At 38.6% G+C, this 19690-nt stretch overlaps 1 protein-coding gene across 7 annotated transcripts in view; it reads left to right on the top strand.

The window, feature by feature from the left end:
* Positions 1-19690, top strand: part of HELZ (helicase with zinc finger) — a 148365-nt gene that overhangs the window by 82115 nt on the left and 46560 nt on the right. For all 7 annotated transcript variants that reach the window (XM_024760673.1, XM_024760672.1, XM_024760678.1 and 4 more), the window contains 6 exons: positions 469-614; positions 1910-2057; positions 5175-5358; positions 6497-6725; positions 12819-13023; positions 19507-19558. In XM_024760673.1, coding sequence (XP_024616441.1) covers positions 469-614; positions 1910-2057; positions 5175-5358; positions 6497-6725; positions 12819-13023; positions 19507-19558 — 964 coding nt within the window. The remainder of the gene's footprint in view (positions 1-468; positions 615-1909; positions 2058-5174; positions 5359-6496; positions 6726-12818; positions 13024-19506; positions 19559-19690) is intronic.

The following is a 19690-nucleotide window of genomic DNA, read 5'->3' on the forward strand; positions in this document are numbered from 1 at the left end:
TTTTTGCGGTACGCAGGCCTCTCACTGTTGTGGCCTCTCCCGTTGCGGAGCACAGGCTCCGGACGCCCAGACGCGCAGGCTCAGCGGCCATGGCTCATGGGCCCAGCCGCTCCGCGGCATGTGGGATCTTCCCGGACAGGGGCACGAACCCGTGTCCCCTGCATCGGCAGGCGGACTCAACCACTGCGCCACCAGGGAAGCCCGGAAGAGTCCTTTATTAACCTATGTGTAGAAACTCTAGGTTAGTGTTGGCATGCTGAAACGAAAAGTTAGACAATTTAGCCTCATTCTATATAGTAGTAAAATTGTTCCTAGAAAAATATGTTTGACTCTGCTTATTCCAGCATTCAGCATGTTGAGGTGTAGTACATCAGAAGTTTTAGCATGGTGGATTTTTTTTAAAGTATGTTAAAAAAAATACTACTTGTATATTTAGTTAAATTCTCTCCATGTGTCTCTCTGTTACAGCTCAGCCCTTTTGTTTACAGTGAGTTTGCCAGGGAAAGAAACCTTCATGTTTCACTGCTTGACCGGCTCTATGAGCATTACCCTGCCGAGTTTCCCTGCAGGATCCTCCTGTGTGAGAACTACCGCTCCCACGAAGCTATCATCAAGTAGGTGTGAGCTGCCCCTCTGTCACACTTTGTGTGGTCCGGTGGAAGGAGACTCAAAACAGCACTGTTCCTAGGGACAGATTATTCCCAGCAGAGTTACATGGTGTCCCTAGTGTTGCAAATTATGTTTAATTTTATGTCTGTGAAAGTATACTTCAAAAGTCAGCTGTAATTTATTATAGTAGGGCAGTTCTGGAAACAAAAACTTTAGGTTCTACTAGCTATAAACATATTTTTCTGTGACTAAATATATAATGTATATGTAAAACTACATGATGTAATAAACAAATATGTTGACAAGCCACATAATGGTTTGCGTATGTGTGTCTGGCTGTGTTATACAAGGAGTCTATTTTAAAAGAAAGGAAGGATGGGAGGGAGGAAGGAAAGAAAACCATGAAACTTAGTAATAAAGTTTTAAAAGGTCTCTATTAAATATAGTATGCATCTATACAAGTAAAAGTAGCATAAATGGTAGCCCAGTGAATAGTCACAAACCAAACGTACCCCTCAACCGGCATCCAGACCAAAAAACAGAATGTTCCCAGCACCCTGGGAAGCCCCTTTGTGTGCTGCATTCCTGTCACTGTCACCACCACAATCTTAGGATTTTTTCAAGTTTAGTATAATTTAATAATATTGATTATGGCGGTCATGTGAAACTAATTTTTAGGTTTCTCTGAAAGCAGTAGGAGAGATATAAAAATAAGTTTAGATTTAAATATGGCTTTTATCAATATCTCAAAATGTGATTCCTCTTTTATTGTTGCCAGTCATTTGCTGCAGTCAGTGATGAATCGAGTACTACGTAGCGTCTTCATTAGTAGAGTATTCATTTTACAGTTGAAGACTGGAATACCCTTCAGTTGTGTGTATTGTTTCAGTGTCTATAGATCTTTGTGTTTGCATAAGTATATGATCCACATAAATAAAAATATACATTTAAAAAATTTTAGTACAGAAAACCATAATAGCTAGCAAATTTCCTCATGAAACAAGCGTTTCATCTAGTACTGAACTGTCGTCATTTCTTCCTTTTCTTTCTATGTTCTGGCTTCATGCCTTCCCCAGATCAATTCATTTATCAGTGGTATACCAGGAGCCCACTGTGTTTTCATTGCTGTGGCTAATTTTGGTGAAAATCTTGGCATCATGGGTATTAGATGTTTGGATTAAAATTAATCATGGGCATAAAGCAACGTGAGATTTGACTGGTAATTTTTTCTTATGGGTAAAATTAATTTTGATGATAGGTTACTTTTTATTTATATATTTATTTCGGTCTTTTTCTGCAGTTACACCTCTGAGCTCTTCTATGAGGGCAAACTGATGGCCAGTGGAAAGCAGCCAGCACACAAGGATTTCTACCCACTAACCTTCTTTACAGCACGAGGGGAAGATGTACAAGAGAAAAATAGCACAGCTTTTTATAATAATGCAGAGGTACCTTAGTCATTTTTGCAAATTGTTGACATTTTTGCAGTCATATATATAGTCTGGTCTTATTAAGCATTTATTTAAAATTTTGGGTTGATATTTTATTGTGTGTTGACTTCATTTACGTGAAAATAGTATGGAAGTTTATTCTTTCTTGTGTAACATTGATTTGTTAAGATGAACCTGCCATGGGAAACAAAAACTTTGATTTACATTTTGTCTTATGCCAAAATACAGAACCTCATTTAAAAGAAGCCATCTAAAATGGACTGTGGTCACAATTTATAGTGCACACTCCAATGAGGCATCGTTTTACATGAGTAAAAAGACTTGACTTGTGGAATCCTGTGCTCCAGGGGGTCACACAGACCCACATGACGATGGTGCTAACCCATTATGTGCTGCAACTTGTGTGGTTCTCTCACAGTTTCTGACTTTTTAAGTTCATAGAAAATGTGGGGAGTATGAGGGGTCAGATCAGGTAGCAGACAAACACCTGTGATGTCTTTAGGGGCCAGCGGGCCAGAGAGCCTGAGATTTGGTGCTGGCTGTCACAAGGGAGTGGAGTTCTGGACTTCAGGAAACCCAGGGGAGGATGTGTGCATCGTTGGTCATTAGAAGAATGATTCGTGATATGTGATCTCCATCTCCCTTTCTTCCCTTGAGTCCCGTGATTTACTCATTTTATTTACAAAAAAAAATGCTATTTATTAGGTAATAGTATAATTCATCTTTCCATTAAAAAATTGGTCAGAGGCCTGTAGTTAGGAGTCAGTACAAGAAAATTGACAGTACCTACTTGATAAACCCCTAGCCAAAAGTAAAGAAACTTGACATTTTAATTAGTCTGTGCCAATTAATTTTAGGAAAAGGTAAACTTTTCTTTACCTGTTTGAAATATTGACAAATAACTCTAGGGTTTCCTTTATTACTTTTGCACTCAGGTTGGAAGCTGCTGGCTGAAAAGTCAGTTAAGAAGAGAAAGGAAAATAAATATACTATTATACTGTCTTTTATAATTAACCATGTAATTACCTTTAGTAGTATGCTTTGTGTGAATTCAAATTACTGTCTGGTGTCACTTGCTTTCAGCCTGATGAATTTCTCTTAGTGTTTCTTTTAGGGCAGGTCTGCTAGTAAAGAATTCTTTCAGTTTTTGTTTTTTTCTGGGAATGTCTTTATTTTGCCTTCATTTTTGAAAAGTAGTTTTGCTGGATATTAGATTATTGAGTTATTTCTTTCAGCACCCTGAAATATGCTTTCCTACTGCTTTATTGCCCTCATTGCTTCTGATGAGCAGTCATCTGTTAATCTTACTAGAGTTCTTTGTAAGTGATGAGTTGTTTTTCTGTTGCTGTTATCAAGATTTTGTTTTTGTCTGTGACTTCTACCGTGTTGACTATGGTACGAGCAAAGGAGACTGCTTGCTTCACCCACTGTCCCACGCAGGCCCTCCCTGTGCAGCAGGAGATGGGGAAGGGGAATAGGTGCCACCCAGGTGCTGCCAGCTGCTCATGGCCTCCTGCTGCACCTTGCTGGGGAAAACGAGATCTCTGATGTGCATCCACTGCTGTAACCGCCTGGAGTAGCTCTTTCACCCCAGGGAGCTGGAGCAGGTGGGAGCTGCCCCTCGGCTGCTGCGACAGTCCAGTAAGACAGGGGGCTGTGGGAGAGCGGGGCAGTCCCAGCCTTCCACTCTTCTTCCCGACTTTCTGTAGATTTTGTTGAAACAATGCTTCTCAGCTTCTTGCAGCTCTTTGATCAGTCTCCAGAGACTTTGAATGATTATCTGTTGGCCTTGACCAGCTTCATAGATGTCTATCTGGGAGAGGGCTTTCCCCAAGCTCCTCATACCATTCCAAGTCTGTGTATTTTGACTACAGTTTTATGCTGCCTACTATATAAGGGGTAACAGAGGGACGAAGTGGAGAACTGGTTATGTGTTGCTTGTTCCTTATGGGTGAGAGCGCCATGTTTTCAATCCAGTTGACTCATCGGAATCCTTGGACGGTCTGGGTAGTTGTTTCACTTGCTGTTATTTCATTATAACAACAGGATGACTAGAGTCTATTCCTCTGTCATTCATTGAATTTATATGTGGAAGTGGGAACTGCATCCTGGCCATTAATCCTCGAGTTCTTAAAAGGAATAAAACTATCAAATTTTTGTATATTTACTATTATAAATTTAAGTAGGTATTAACTAACAAATAGTAAATAAATAATGTATTTAAAAGACATTAACATTTTCTCTTTCCTCTCTCTGCCCCTGGACTCTTGCCTGACCCTCTGTTGAGCTTGCCTTATAATACGTATTTTAAATTAGGAATCTGTTTTCTAACTGTACAGTAATCTCTTCACAGGCAAGGAGCGTGTTTTAGTAACCATTTTGTCCCCTACTGTGCCAAGCATCAACACTATTTGTTTGATGAATTCATCGAATCAAAGTAGATTAAACTACACTAAAAGTTCTACTCTAATTCACTAAGTGGGGTCCAGAAAATCCAGATGGTAAAATACGGGCTTACTTCACTGCAAGGTTAATGACAGGGCGTGGGCAGAGTTGTACCATGAGAAGGCAGTGAACTCTGAGAGTCTGTCCTGAGGTCCAGATTTGCCCCAGTCCCAGCTGCGGTTTGCTGCCAGTTGTTGGCTGTTCTGTTTACTTATATCCACGGGGAGAGGAGGAAGGGTAGCCCTCGCACTGCTGAGACGTTGGCGGCGCTGACTCTAGGGCTCTCCTAATGGGTTTCATTGGCCTGAGCTACAGAGTGGACTGAGAAATACTGGGAACGTGGGGTTGCCGGTCCCACGCGCTTCTCTCTAAACGGGAACCCGAACCTGTCCCCATTTGAGAAGGGGGGCCAGGTAAGGGGTGGGGCCAATGGCCAGTTACATCATCTCCGATTTTCACGTTTTCACTGGGTGCACTATTGTAGAGATTTACTGCTTGAAATGTAAACAAAAATGTGTTCACATCAGCAAAGCATTATTCCTGGTTTGAGGTGGTTTTAAAACGACATTTGCTAAAATGGAATCCTTTGTACATCGATTTCAGTTACCATATTCTTTTCTCCAAGCACTTGTATAACTTTAATACTTATACATGTACATTTGTTTAAAGGTCTTTGAAGTGGTGGAACGTGTGGAAGAGTTAAGAAGGAAGTGGCCAGTAGCATGGGGGAAGTTAGATGACGGCAGTATTGGTGTGGTGACTCCGTATGCCGACCAGGTGTTCAGGATACGCGCTGAACTTCGAAAAAAGAGATTATCTGATGTTAACGTCGAAAGGGTGCTAAATGTTCAAGGTAGCTATTAATGGAAATGAATTAAGTTATTCAAATGGTTAGATCTTAAAGTGTGTGCACATTTGATTTTTAGTTTTCAGGATCTCTTTTCTGGACAAGCAATTATGTATTCATTTCATACCAAGTTCTTTAATGCCAAATTTGGCAATTCAAGGTCGAGCTCACTTACATGTTCGTTAAATTTCTATATCCAAATAAAAGAAGTATCAACAAATGGATTTCCTCCATGACTGTAACTGCAAATATCTGTATGCTGTAGTTGCAATTGCATACAACACCTATTGTTATAATGTATCTGAGAACTAATTTGTTTATAAAGATTTTTAAAAACTTGTACCTGTCAAGCAGATTTTTAAAGGCATAGCTTGTTCTTCATCTAGATTTTCCTAAGTGAATAAGGCAACTCTTTTAAATTTTCATGTAATTAGTTGCTATGAAATTTGTGCGTTTAAGTAAGTGAAGCAACACTATAATGTGAGTGCCAGAAAAGCCCAGTACAATCTGAGGTTTCATGGTAATATACAATAATAAGAGTAATACAATTTCTAGATTATGGGGGGAGAAAATAGCTCCAGTACCATGCATTCAGATCACACAGAATTGGGGTGTGCATTTTAGAAAGAATATTACTAATAAACTAGGAAGCGTCCAGAGACGACCTAGCATAGTTAGTGGTCTAGAAACTGCCCTGTGGAGTCAGAAATGGTTGAAGGAACTAGGATTGTTGGGCCTGGAGAAGAGAGAACGAAGAATTGACCCTAGAACTGTATTCGCATCTGTGGAGACTTGTCATAGAACGAGGGAAGAGATGTGTCGATGTAAGAAAGAACGTGTACAGACTAGTCTCTCTCTAGGCTTCCTTATGGAATCAGTTCTTCTGGGTGTGTTTCCAGAAGTAGAGTTGCTGCATCATATGTTAGTTCTGTGTTTAATTTTTTGAGGAACTGCCGTGGTATTTTCTATAGTGTTTTACATACTGTTTTATATTTCCACCTATGGTGAACAAGAGTTCCAGTTTCTCCACATTCTCATCAACACCTCTTATTTAGCAATAAGATTTAAAAAATGAAATGCTTTTATTATATCAATGGTTCAGAATAACAGTCCTCTTATTTTTAATTTTTTTTTTTTTTTACAGGAAAGCAATTCAGAGTTTTGTTTCTTAGCACAGTACGTACAAGACATACTTGTAAACATAAACAGACACCAATTAAAAAGAAAGAGCAACTGCTGGAAGATTCCACAGAGGACTTAGATTACGGTTTTTTATCTAACTATAAGCTTCTCAATACTGCCATCACAAGAGCACAGTCCCTGGTTGCCGTGGTGGGTGATCCCATTGCTTTGTGCTCTATTGGAAGATGCAGGTAATTATGTGCTAGTGTTTGAGATATTAAAGGGGGAAATGTAGAGTAATTTGCATCCCTATGCACATATTTATATGACCTCCTGGCTAATTAAAATCAAGTTTAGTCTTAACTAATACCCAGTGGGAACACAAAAATATATTGCTTTGAGCCTATTCATTATGTATATGAAATTGTGTGTTCATTGAATCAATCATCATTCATAAGATGTTTCCTGAGTGCCTACTGTGTTCTAAGTACTCTTCTAGCCACTGAGGATACATCAGTGAACAAAACACAAAAATCTCTGCCTTTGTGCGGCTTAACATTTTATTGGGGAGGAGAGGAACACCGACAGTAAGCAAAATAAAAACACTGTAGTATTTTATGTGGTAAATTCAGTGGAAGAAATAGAACGTCAAGGGGCATTAGAAGTGATGGGGTAGGGTGGGCGGTTTGTGATCTCACATGGTGTGTGTGGTCAGAGAAGGCCTCACTGAAAAGCTGACTCTGGAGTTGAGGGTATGAGCTACGCAGGCTCCAGGGCTAAGAGTGCTCCAGGACAAGGGACTGACCAGTAGTACAAGGGTCCTGAAGGTGGTTTTGTGTGTGTGCGTTATCTTTGATGGAGACTGAATTTCATACCCATACTCCCCTCTTTTTTCCTTCATTATTGTTTTAGCTTGTTTTTGATGAGTTTCCTTCTCATTTTCTCTCAAGGCTTCTCAATGCAAATCTTTGTGTCTGGTTAATCCAGAGGATCTTAAAATTAGGGGGTTAAAAAGGGTTGTTACTTGTATTTGGAAAGAACTGTTAGTATTCCTTAGATTGTAGCCATAAGGAATGTTAAAATATCAACATAAATAAAAAACTTTTCCTTGTACACTTACGATTTATACTAGTTAATAGGACTTCTAATTGTATGAAGCCAGTAATATAAGGCTTGGCCTACGCAGTGTTGAAAAACTATGTTACAAAAAAAGTTGAACAGAAATCTAGAATATCCTTTATGAAAAAGGAAGAAATGCACGAGGGATTACTTAAAATTTTTTAAGTATTCTAGTACCTGTCAGAGTGAGTTCAGAAAAGTAGAAAGAGGTGCCGATGGTCTCAAATACACCTTGGGTAGTTATTTCTTCGTGGTATGTTAGAGTAGACAAAGTTGTTAGGAAGTGGCCCGTTTAAACCAAGTTTTCTGTTGCAATATAGATATAGCAGCATTTTATTATCTGTTTTCCTGTCTCAGCAGGAAGAAAGTATTCTATGGCAAAGGAAACAATTTGGGACCTTTAAGAATAAGCTGTATACATTAGAGTTTAAGGTTCCAAAAGAAGTTAATATACTTTATAGGGGAAAGCCATTAATCACGTAGAGTTTAATTTATGGTTACATTCTGAAGAATAACCTTTTATTTTTAAGGAAGTAAAACTTGAATGGTCCATGATTTGTTTATATATAGCTAAACAGTTCTATTGTAAAATATCTTTAATTTCTTGTTTTAAAAATAGATTTCCATTAATTTTTAGCCACTAATGACAAAAAGTTGGGGAAGGAACTATATTAATTCCAAGATACCAATGAATAAAACTAAGTCTATTAATTTGGCTTCCTTCCTGAGAAGTTCACTTTAGTTACTTTACTATTCATTGCAAATATATTTGGTTAGAATATTGCTGTGGTAGTTTACCATTTTTGTTTATATTTATCATTTGATAAATGTGAGAACATGTACAGTTTGATTAGAATTTTTATTAGATTAACACATGTAAAGTCGGCTGACATGTATTAAAAGCAACTAGAAACTGTTGTGGGAATAAATAGGTATAACAGTAGTCTTGAGTGACATTACTTTTGGACATTCTTTATAAATAACCCCAAACGTTTACCAACATGCATATTTTTAAAAATCATTACCGCTTTCCACAGAGGCATATTATACTGTGAATTACATGAGATCAGCATTTTTCACCCCTTGTCTGACATAAGTCGTTATTTTCTCAGAGCAAATAGGTGAATGATTCTTCCTGAGGCCATGCTATCAGAATGATCCAGGGCTAATTTTTAACTTGAAGCCAGGCCTACAGGTTGCTTATTTCTTACTACTCAGCTGGAGTGTGTCAAGGCCCTCAAATTAATTTATAAGCTAAGTAAAATATTTTCAGAGACTTCAATACATTGTGTAGGGAGAGAAAATCATGTGACCCATAGCTGAATGGGAATGCTGATAATCTGTTATTTGGACAATTTAATCAGCTCTAACCCAGGAGCTGATAGTTGAGGCTATGGATATTTATGCTTTACTCTTTCCAGTTTCATTAGAAATTAAATTAATCTCATAATACAGGTAAACCTGGAGGACATAATGTGATTCTTAGGTACTATACTAATGAAGGCGTGAATTCTTTGTATCAATAGTTTGAGTTAATCAGGATGTCTCTCTCCCTTGCTCATTTTGATATTTATAAAAAGCTAATATGATATTTGCAAATATTGATCACGTTTTCAAGGAATGATTACTGTGTTTACTATACCAGTTTAGAAGGCAACCAGTTGTATAATCTTTTTTGTTGTAAAGGATTTTTAAACAACTTTTCTGTTAACCCTAAATGAATGGAGGGAACTTTCCCTTCTCCCACTTGCCAAACAAACAAATATTAATGCAGGAGCTGCTGTTTATTGACAGCTTTCTCTGTGCCAGGTGCTAGGTCAAGTGCTTTGTACACCTTGCCTCGTTCAGTCATCCTAATAACCCGGTAATGTGGGTATTTTATTTGCATTTTAAATGGGCAGCCTGATGTAGAGTTTAAATTACTGCCCAGGACCACATAGCTACTAAGTGTCTCACTCAAACAGATGTCAGATTGACCTCTCTGGGTTACCCTGCCTTTCCGAGGAAGCGAGGCGTGCGCGTGGATAAATCTACACTGAGTGAGGAGAGGTGACAGGGGAGGGGAGGCGGGGCGTGTTCATGCGTTTTTCCAAACCAGAGAGTTTGGAAGAGATCTCTCTTTGAACCGAATTTCTTCATTAGCGAATTCCACCTGCTCAGTGAGATATAAACCTATTTCACACGTGTAGAGGTGTGTGTATGTGCACACACACCCTCTCTCTCTATGACCTGAGGACACCAAGTGATTTTTCAATGTTTTATCAGCGATCTTAGAAGCAAGGTTAGCATGAAAATGAAAGCAGACTTTGGGTTCATGCAGTGATTGAACGTAAGGTTTTGTCTTCTGAAAGTAACACTTACATTCACAACGTAGAGACACACTTGGGTTTTCTAACCAACATTACTAGAAAAAAATTAACATGTTAACATTTTAGGGAGGCGCTGAGAATTGGTGAAGCCTTTAACTAATCATAGTGGTGAATTCTTCAGTCTGAGTGTTGTTGAAATTCTCTAGTGATCTTCCAGTTATGTGTTCTGAAATGCCTCATAATGCCATGTGTAGTATTTCATTAAGGAATTGAATTCAAGGACAGTGTGAAATGGTCTTTGAAAGAGCCTTCACAAAGAGAAGAAAGGAATATTTTTGCCTTTAAGAATTTTTGAAGGAAAGAATACATTTCTCTGAAAGTTTAAAAGTGAGAAATAAAAGTCTTCTTAGTGATAAAGTATAATGATAATAATAACACTGTTGGTGCCCTGTTTTACACATGAGGAAACTGAGGTATGAAGAGAGGTTAAATAACTTGCCCAACGCTACAGGGCTGCTGAATGACAGAGCCATGACTGAAGCCCAGGCAGCCTAGTTCTAGAATCCACGTGCTTGACCATTTTGCTATTCCCTTAGGCTATCGAAAGACAAGTGAGATTTAAGATGGAAATTCCAGGTTGCTTTTGGAATTAGTTGAACTTGATTAGCTTCTAGCAAGTGTTTAGTGTTGCTTCTGAAACGGTTCCTTTAACTCAAAGGCTGTTTGCTTGAGATCCCTGGGATCTTGTAGAGGAAAACTGTCACCAAGCTACCAGCTTCTTGTGACGTGTGAGGTTGTTTAGAGGTTCTGCTTAGCTCGATGTTACTTCAGTGCAGTTGAGGTAAGTAACAGCGTATAGGGACAGGGTATGGAGCTTGAAACAGAGCAAGTTCTAGCATTTTAGTTATGTAAGCTGGACATGAAAATATGTTATAATAAATAAAAATTAAAAACTGGGCTGTAGTAAAGTCAATCCATTCTCTCCTCATTTTGCTGTGTCTTGAAGTTCACACGAATATAAAATGCCACTCTATGAAATTATTGCTTTATCAATTAGACCAAAAAAACTTCTTTTTAATACAGGATGTAGTAGAATTGTATTGATAAATGTTAATACAGTTGAATATTTTGGGGTTCTTTATCAAAAGGGTAGGAAAGTTTTTGGATTTTATATCCTGAGTGCTATGTTGAAGATAGTCTTTCCTTAGCTGTCAGACTATGAGAAAAAAAATTTGATTCCTATGGAAAGGTTCTTAAGAATAAAAATAAAGGGCAGCTTTCAGTGTGCATTTCTCAGCAACACACACTTCCTGTAGCTGAATGAGTGTCTTGTTAGCCTTTATGTCTTATTGTTGGAAATACATATTTAATATTTTATAGCATTTTTATCTTTCCTATTGTTGACATGGAGGCCTGAATTTTTTTCTGGACCCATTTCTTAAACTCATCTTTAAAAAGTTAGAGAAGATGGTAGAAAGCATATGTAAGAGAAGCATAGTTTGAAATGAAAATCTGCTAAGTTTTATGAATGTATTAATAACTCCATTCCCATTCATATACTAACTTTTATAATATAAACCTTTTTATTTATGCTTCTTGAAGCCATCTTGATTACCTGCTGTCCACCTGGACACAAGGATACCAACTTGGAAAAAAACATATCACATATCTTTTATAGCAAACCTAATACCAAAGATAGGTATGCATATTTATAATAGTCATTCAAAATCCTAAAACTTTTTATATGTTATCTTTTGTAATATATAATATTTTTAATATTTGGAGATCAATTTTCAAAACTTCAGGAGCAACAGTGTACAACTGGATTAATTTTGAATGTATTTTTCTCCTTTAGTATTTATTAATTTGATTAGGAGATAAATAATCATCATTAAAATTAGCATTCCAAGGCTTCCCTGGTGGCGCAGTGGTTAAGAATCCACCTGCCAATGCAGGGGACACGGGTTCGAGCCTTGGTCCAGGAAGATCCCACATGCCGCGGAACAACTAAGTCCGTGCGCCACAACTGCTGAGCCTGCGCTCTAGAGCCCGCGAGCCCCAACTACTGAAGCCCACGTGCCTAGAGCCCGTGCTCCGCAACAAGAGAAGCCACCGCAGTGAGAAGCCCGCGCACCGCAACGAGAGGAAGCCCACGAGCAGCAACAAAGACCCCGTGCACCCAAAAATAAATAAATTTATTTTTAAAAAAAAAATTAGCATTCCAACTTCCTGTGTTTTTCATAATTTAATTCTTTTAACTTAGTCAATTAATGTTATGAGCTTTGCTGTGACAAGCGTCAGTTAATTAAAAGAAACATATAGGAATAACTGGTTAATTCTTAAGTTCCTTATGAGAATTATTTACTTTGTGGTTCAGATTTATGTCTGAATTGGCTTTTCTTAGTCACCCACCCAGCACCAGGCTACTTTGGCCCCATAATTCAAATTTGTGTGTGTGTGTGTGTGTGTGTGTGTGTGTGTGTGTGTGTATGTATATAATATATATGTGTATACATACAAATGTGTATATGATGAGTATGCCTAGAAGTACAAATCTTTGATAAAATGAGTTATCAATTTTGAAATCCTTGCTTACTGTGTGGATAACAAAATCTGTCATTCCAAATTAGTGTGCATAGTCGAGCACTGACCATGTTACTTTCATTGATCAGCCAGAATTAATGGAGAGCAGAATTTGTATGTTCCACAGTACTAGACATGACTGTAGTTTCAGAACCAAACTTCTGAAGTCTTGTGATCTGGTGGGAAGATTATACCTGAATCATAGATGAATACTGGGCCTAAGGATTTGGGGTTGGGGTGGGGGAATTCGAAATTAATCTTTAGTTGCTTTTAGTCATTTCTGTGATCTCGTCCACTGAAATTATAAACTGATCTTCTAAATCTTTTCTGTAGGAAATTTTGGGAGCGGTTTATTGCCCTGTGTCATGAAAATAATAGCCTACATGGAATCACTTTTGAACAGATCAAAGCTCAGCTAGAGGCTTTAGAACTAAAGAAGACATATGTGTTGAATCCACTGGCACCTGAATTTATCCCCCGGGCTCTGAGAGTGCAGCACACGGGAAATACCAACAGATTGCAGCAGTCACCCCCCAAGGTAAAGCCTGTCAGTGAAATTGAGGAGGTTAAAGAGAGAACAGTGCAGAGACGTCAGAGCTTTCTTGGGCTGCAGGTTACTTTATGTGTTGGGATTGAAGGTTACATTTGATGGCAACCAGTTTCTGCAAGGAACTTGTCCAGTGTGGACATTAATTGAAAATACAGTGTGGTGTTTAGCCATGCTCTTAATGGCATAAATCATCCTCAAAAAGTTTTCAAGGGGACTTCCCTGCGGTCCATGGGTAAGACTTCACCTTCCAATGCAGGGGGTGCAGGTTTGATCCCTAGTCGGGGAGCTAAGATCCCACATGCCTCACAGCCAAAAAAACCAAAACATAGAAAAACAGAAGCAATATATTGTAACAAATTCAATAAAGACTTTAAAAATGGTCCACATCAAAAAAATCTTAAAAAAAAAAAGTTTTCAGGTACCTGATTAGGTCTGGTGCCCTTTGTATAATATAACCTCTCGGTCCTCTCTACTGATAGACTTATTTTAGCAAGATGTGAATAAAACAAAGCAGTTTAAAAGACCGCCACACATATTAAAAGCATGCTCTTATAGAATATTATATAGCACGCTCTTACAGCATATTTTTATAAGGAACAATATAATAGCAATATGTGTATAAAGAGAATAGCTCTAACCTCTTGTTGATGACCAATTCAAGTGGTGTTTGACACAGAAAATTTGGCTGACTGCTTGAAGGTTACTTTAATCGACTTTGACCAGTGTTTGTTGCATAAGAAGTAGTCCAGTCATTGGGATGGGATGGGATGGGATGGGGGGGAATCAAGGCCCCCAGGTCTACTTTTGAACTATAGTTATTTTGGTCAGAAACAGCTGGTTTCTTTGCTAGATTGCCTGAAAAAAAAAAAAGCTTGCACTTACCATCTAGAAAAGAAAGTTATAAGTGTGGCATGTTTAGTATTCTGGTTTTTGGGTGTATTTATAGTCATCAGCATGATATTAAACTTATTGACATGAATTAAGAGAGTATGCCAGTTTGGGGCTTCATTTTAGAAATGTAAAGGTTAATGTGCAAGGAATAATTGTTGGTTTAATATCTTGAAGAACTTTTAGCTGAGTAAATACTAAACTGAGATGAGAACTGCTTTCCGTTTTAATGTACTGTTGTCTGAGTCTAATAAAAATGGACCTGATATACAATAATGCTTTAGTGACTTGGGACTAAGCAGATTAAGCATTTTGCATAACTGAATCCTCGAGATTTCTAAACTATTGATAAATTAATAATCAACTTATTTATCAAATAGTTAAGTTTCTTCTGTGTGACAGCTGTTACGGTAGGTAGTAGAGAAGCAAATTAGCCCCAGTGTTCTTGCAGCAGATGTTGGAGGGTAATGGTCAGAGGAAGTACCACTCCACCACAGTGGAGATTTCAGGGTAAATTCACCGAGTGGATGGAGTGAGTGGGAGATTGGGGAGACTGTCAGAAACTAGAACAGAAACTCCTTTAGGGCAGAGATTTTTGCCTGTATTATTTGCTGCTCTAGCCTCTGTGCCTAGAACAACATCTGGCTTATCACAGGTGCTTAGAAGTATTTTTAAGATTGATGAGTGAAGCTTAACAAAGAGCTCATAGGAAAAGCAAGAGGTGTGAGAGCAGGCTCTCCAGGGAACAGCAAGTAGCTTAAAGTAGGTGAAGAGTGGGAACCCAGTTAGAAACGTTTAAATTTTATTGTTTTTTATTTAAATGTTTCAGAGACATTATACCTTTTGCACATTCTTAAATACAACAACTACAATAAACTTTTTACTTAACTGATCAATGTTAGCATCAATTCATGTACCATAGATGCAGCTAGATTCAAGCCATTATATCAAATGTGTACTGACCCTAAGCAAGATCCTGTGATTTGCTTTTTGTTTTTATTTTAAAGGTAAAGAAAATATATGTTGAATCCACTGGCTTTTCCAACACTATAAACTCCCCGAAGACAAAAATCCTATTCTGTATACTTCTTATGGCCTCTAGTGCCTAGCCCCACTCTGCACATAGTGGCTGCTCAGTAGGTACCTGATAAGTGAATAATGGCTATGATGCATCCAGGAGAGTGCAGTGGGGCTTCCTTCTTTCAGTAGGAAGGCTGTGTAGTTAAGGACCATAGCATCCATCTCCCCAATTTTTTCTTCTTAACTTTTTGGGAAATTGTCTTCACTGATCCAGTAGATATCGTCTGTTATTTCATTGTCACTAACACAGAGGTTCGCTCAGTTGTTTATATACCTGGTTATTTAAAGTTCTTTATATCATATATAATAATAATAATTTTAGGTAACTAAGTTATAGTGAGCCAAAAGTTACTTTTGTCATCATCTCTCCCTTCACGCCCCAGTACTATATTTTACTTCTATTAAATTGTTCTGAGGATTGAATTTGTACTGGAGTCTTTTTTTATCCAACTTTCTATTGTAGAAAATTTCAAATATATACATAAATAGATGAGTATAATGAATTCCCTATGATCCAGCTTCATTAACTATCAGTTTATCCTTGATCTTATTTCAGCTGTCAGCCCACCACTCCACCACCACATATACGCACTGGAGAATTTTGAAACAAATTGCAGATGTTTTATTTCATATGCTAGAGTCTTTTGATGAAGGGGAATTTACTTGTAAGAAAAGCGTGCTGTTTCTTAAAACAGGATACTAAGCCATATAATTTCCCCCCAAGTTTCCTTAATGTTTAACTTTTAATGCAATTCTGTGCATAAGAAATATTAAAAACTAGTAAGGTTAATGTTAGCCTAAGACTTAGAATCCCAGTAAGGTTTAATGTAGATAAAATCATCAGAATGCTGGGTGATGGTTACCCGTGCTCCAGGACCTGCTCCCTCAGCACGGTGTCTGGCAGCAAAGCCTGCCCCTAGCTCTTCACCAATCAAATGGCTTTATTCTCCTCACTAAGATGTAGGTTCTCTGGTAAGGGTTAGCGAAGGTACAGATATTAGGGGATCCAGGAGCAGGTGGTCCTAGCTAAGACTCACTGCCCCACTCTCCAGGCATCGTTTATCTGTAGGAAGGCATCTGTTTCACGGGTGCCTACAGAATCAGCATGTAGGAAACCAATTTGCTTGTCTTCAGTCTGCTTTCTCCTGGGCACGTGCTGGGAACAGTGTTCAGAAACTTTGCGAAGATGGGACAGATTCATTTGTACATACTATAAAAACTATTCACAGGATAGATAATATTCAGAAATGGGTCCTCTGAGGAGACCATAGCATTGTTTTATAGATTTTAGTTTGTGAATTGTTCTTCACTGTCTGTAGCTGCTTATGTTGTGTCTCAGTGTCCAGCCATCAGAAGATGTGTCAGACTTACGTGGCTCAGTAGCCTCAGTGCCCAGCCAGGGGTGGACATATCGTGGGCCCTCATAAGCATTTGTTGAATGAATAAATGGAAAATGAAAGAATGAGTGAATGAAAAAATAAATACTTGAATGAATAAACGGTTGAGTAAAAAAAATGGTCCTCAAAAAACAGATGATGTGAACTACATTTGCTTATAAGCTTTCTACCAAAGGTATACATACTTTCTGAAGGTTTATTAGCAGAAGTTTGGAATTATCATTATGGAGTGACTTTTCTACATAGTTTGCTCTAGCTTACTGCTGCATTGTTATTTAGTTATATGCTACCAAACACTGTATATTTTGTATAGACCAAGCACACGTATTGCTCTACAGTTGCATGGGAAGTCTAAATATGCTAGAGGAGTTTTCCCATATTGAACTGTAACAGGGTGCTGAATTATGCTTGCAGATACGCCACTATCTTCTTGTGAGAGGCCCCAAGTTGCTTTTTTTTCCCCCATTCGTTCAACAGTATTCATTGAGCCAGGCGATGTTCTAAGCTCAGGGAATCAATAATGACCTAAACAGATAAAGTCCTGGGTATTCAGGTCCTTCCCAAGTTTCTTTCTCACTTGGTTTATCACACAGCACCCAGAGTGCTGATGCACATTGTCTGGCATGCTTCCAGCTTTACAGTGCAGGATCGATCCAGGCTATGGTTATTCTTTGTATTGATTTCCTATTGCCGTTGTAACAAATTACCACAAGCCTAGTGACTTGAAATGACACCCATTTATTATCTCACATTCCTTTGAGTCAGATGTCCAGGTTTTTGTTGGTTTCTTGGCTCCAGGTCAAGACCAGGATCAAGGTGTTGGTCGAATGGGCTCTTATCTGGAGGCTCTGGGAAGGCTCTGCTTCTAAGGTCATGCAGGTTGTTGGCAGAATCCAGTCCTTGTGGTTGTAAGGACTGAGGTCCCTGTTTCCTTGCTGGCTGTCAGCTGGGAGCCATTCTTAGCTCTGGAGGCTTCTTTCCAGTTCTCGCATGTGGCTCTACCTCTCAGAGCTGTCAACAGTGCATTGAAGCCTTCTCTCTCTTGGCATCTCTGACTTCCCCTTCTACCACTTGTATCTCTTCCTTCCTTTTCTTCCACATCTCTTTGACTCAGCTGGAGAGGTGTCTCTGCTTTTAGGGCTCATGTGATTAGATTGGATCGCCCCAGATAATCCAGGATAATCCTCCCATTTTAAGTCTTTAGTTACATCTGCAGAGCCCCTTTTGCCACATGACATGACAACTCATGGGTTCCAGGGAGTAGGGTGTGTATGTCTTTGGGGGGCTGTTGTGCCTTCCACACTGACCCAGTGACAGCGTTTTCTCCACCTGACACACAGCCACCCCTGGTTGACAAGTCCTCAGAGGCTGAGAAATCTGAATGGTTTATTAGCCTCTTGGAACGGTCTTATCTCTGCTGTGTCACTGCTCTCCTTTCTTCTGTCAGCGTGTCTGCCTCTGGCTGCTCTTGTGGTCACTTCTTATTGCTTACGCCTCTCATCTTCCACCTGTTGCTGCCGTCCCTGCTGTCTGCCATTTTCTCCTTTCCTCTGCCTGCTTTTCTTTTCACTTGTCTATTCCTCAGAAGCTTGTTTTTTGTTTTTTTTTAATAGCTAATGACAGTCACTGTGAACATTCTCTTCTGGTTAATGGAGCAACTCTGATTCTTTCTTGACTATTTTTTTTCTGACATTTTAAGAGTTGGAGCTTAGCTGCCCTTGCCTACCCGTCGCTAACCAGCTGACCATAAGCCTTTGATGTTTAGTGCTAACCTGAATATTTAAAGTTGCTGACGGATAGGGAGATAAGTGAAGCATCACTGGACCTTTGCTTTGGTCAAGAACACATTCTTCTTCTTGCTATAGGCATTATCCCCCCACTTAAGCTTTCAGATATAATGTACAAATAAAAAATTTACGTGGTGGAAGGGTAAGTTGTATAATGTGCTACTTGTGTTGTGTAATGGCTTTGTGTGTTACATTTAGCCAATGAAAAGAGAAAAAAATTTTTTTTTAAGTCTAGAAACTCAGAACCATATGTTTCTTCACATATTTCTGCCCCAAAGTCATCATTTTTAATGGTAGACTAGCATGCCATTGTATGAATCTGCCATTGCTTATTTAATAAATTTTCTACTGATGGACGTTTAGGTTCCTGGAAGTGCAATTATTGGGTTAAAGCATATGTACATTTCTGATGCTTTTGACATCCACATTGCTTTCTAGAAAATTCGTACATTCTCTTAAGCAGATTATGACACTGTGCATTTTCCTGTTCCTTCGGTAAATTTTACAGTTTGATGCCATGAATCATACTCAAAATATCATAAACCCCAAAGCATATTTACCTTCGTATTATTATTTTAAAGGTTCTCATCCTCAAGAGTTGAAGATTGATATTTTTCCCTTGAAAACGGCATTTACACTTCATCATTTAATTCATAGAAAATTTATAGAGAAGCTGCAAAGGAATAGAATTTAGGTTTCAGTCATATTGATGCATATTTCTTTTTATAAAAACATTAATTTAAAAAGAAAAAAGAATTTTAGATATCCTTAATTTGATGTTGAGGAAACTTGAGGCCTAGCACCACGACTTAATGTTTTTATTTTATTTTATTTTATTTTATTTATTTTTGGCTGTGCTGGGTCTTCGTTGCCGTGCACAGGCTTTCTCTAGTTGAGGCAAGCGGGGGCTACTCTTCATTGTGGTGCGCGGGCTTCTCATTGCGGTGGCTTCTCTTGTTGCGGAGGACAGGCTCTAGGCACACAGGCTTCAGTAGTTGCGGTGCGTGGGTTTAGTACTTCTGGGGCATGGGCTTAGTTGCTCTGCGGCATGTGGGATCTTCCCAGACCAGGGATCGAATCCATGTCCCCTGCATTGGCAGGCGGATTCTAAGCCACTGCACCACCAGGGGAGTCCCTGACTTAATGTTTAAAAAGAAGGTTGGCTCAAAGGCCTCTAACGGTTATTAATTACAGACTCACAGTCTTTACATTTTAATTGTTGCTATATACATTTATTTTGCATGGAATGAGGAAAATGGTTTTTGTTCTTTAATATTAGGTGTGTTTAAATTATTATACATTTGTGTTTTTCTGTAAAGGGGAAAAGCCTCCATCATATCCAGAATGATCATTTCCAGAATGATGGAATTGGTAAGTGGAAAAATTAGCCCTATGAAAACTTGCTTTTATGATGTAAGACATTTATTCCAAATTTCATCATTTAGAAAGAGGAGGATGGAGAGGGACACACACACACACACACACACACACACACACACACAC

This window comes from Neophocaena asiaeorientalis, unplaced genomic scaffold (genome assembly GCF_003031525.2).
Source record: "Neophocaena asiaeorientalis asiaeorientalis breed wild unplaced genomic scaffold, Neophocaena_asiaeorientalis_V1.1 scaffold30, whole genome shotgun sequence".
NCBI lineage: Eukaryota > Metazoa > Chordata > Mammalia > Artiodactyla > Phocoenidae > Neophocaena > Neophocaena asiaeorientalis.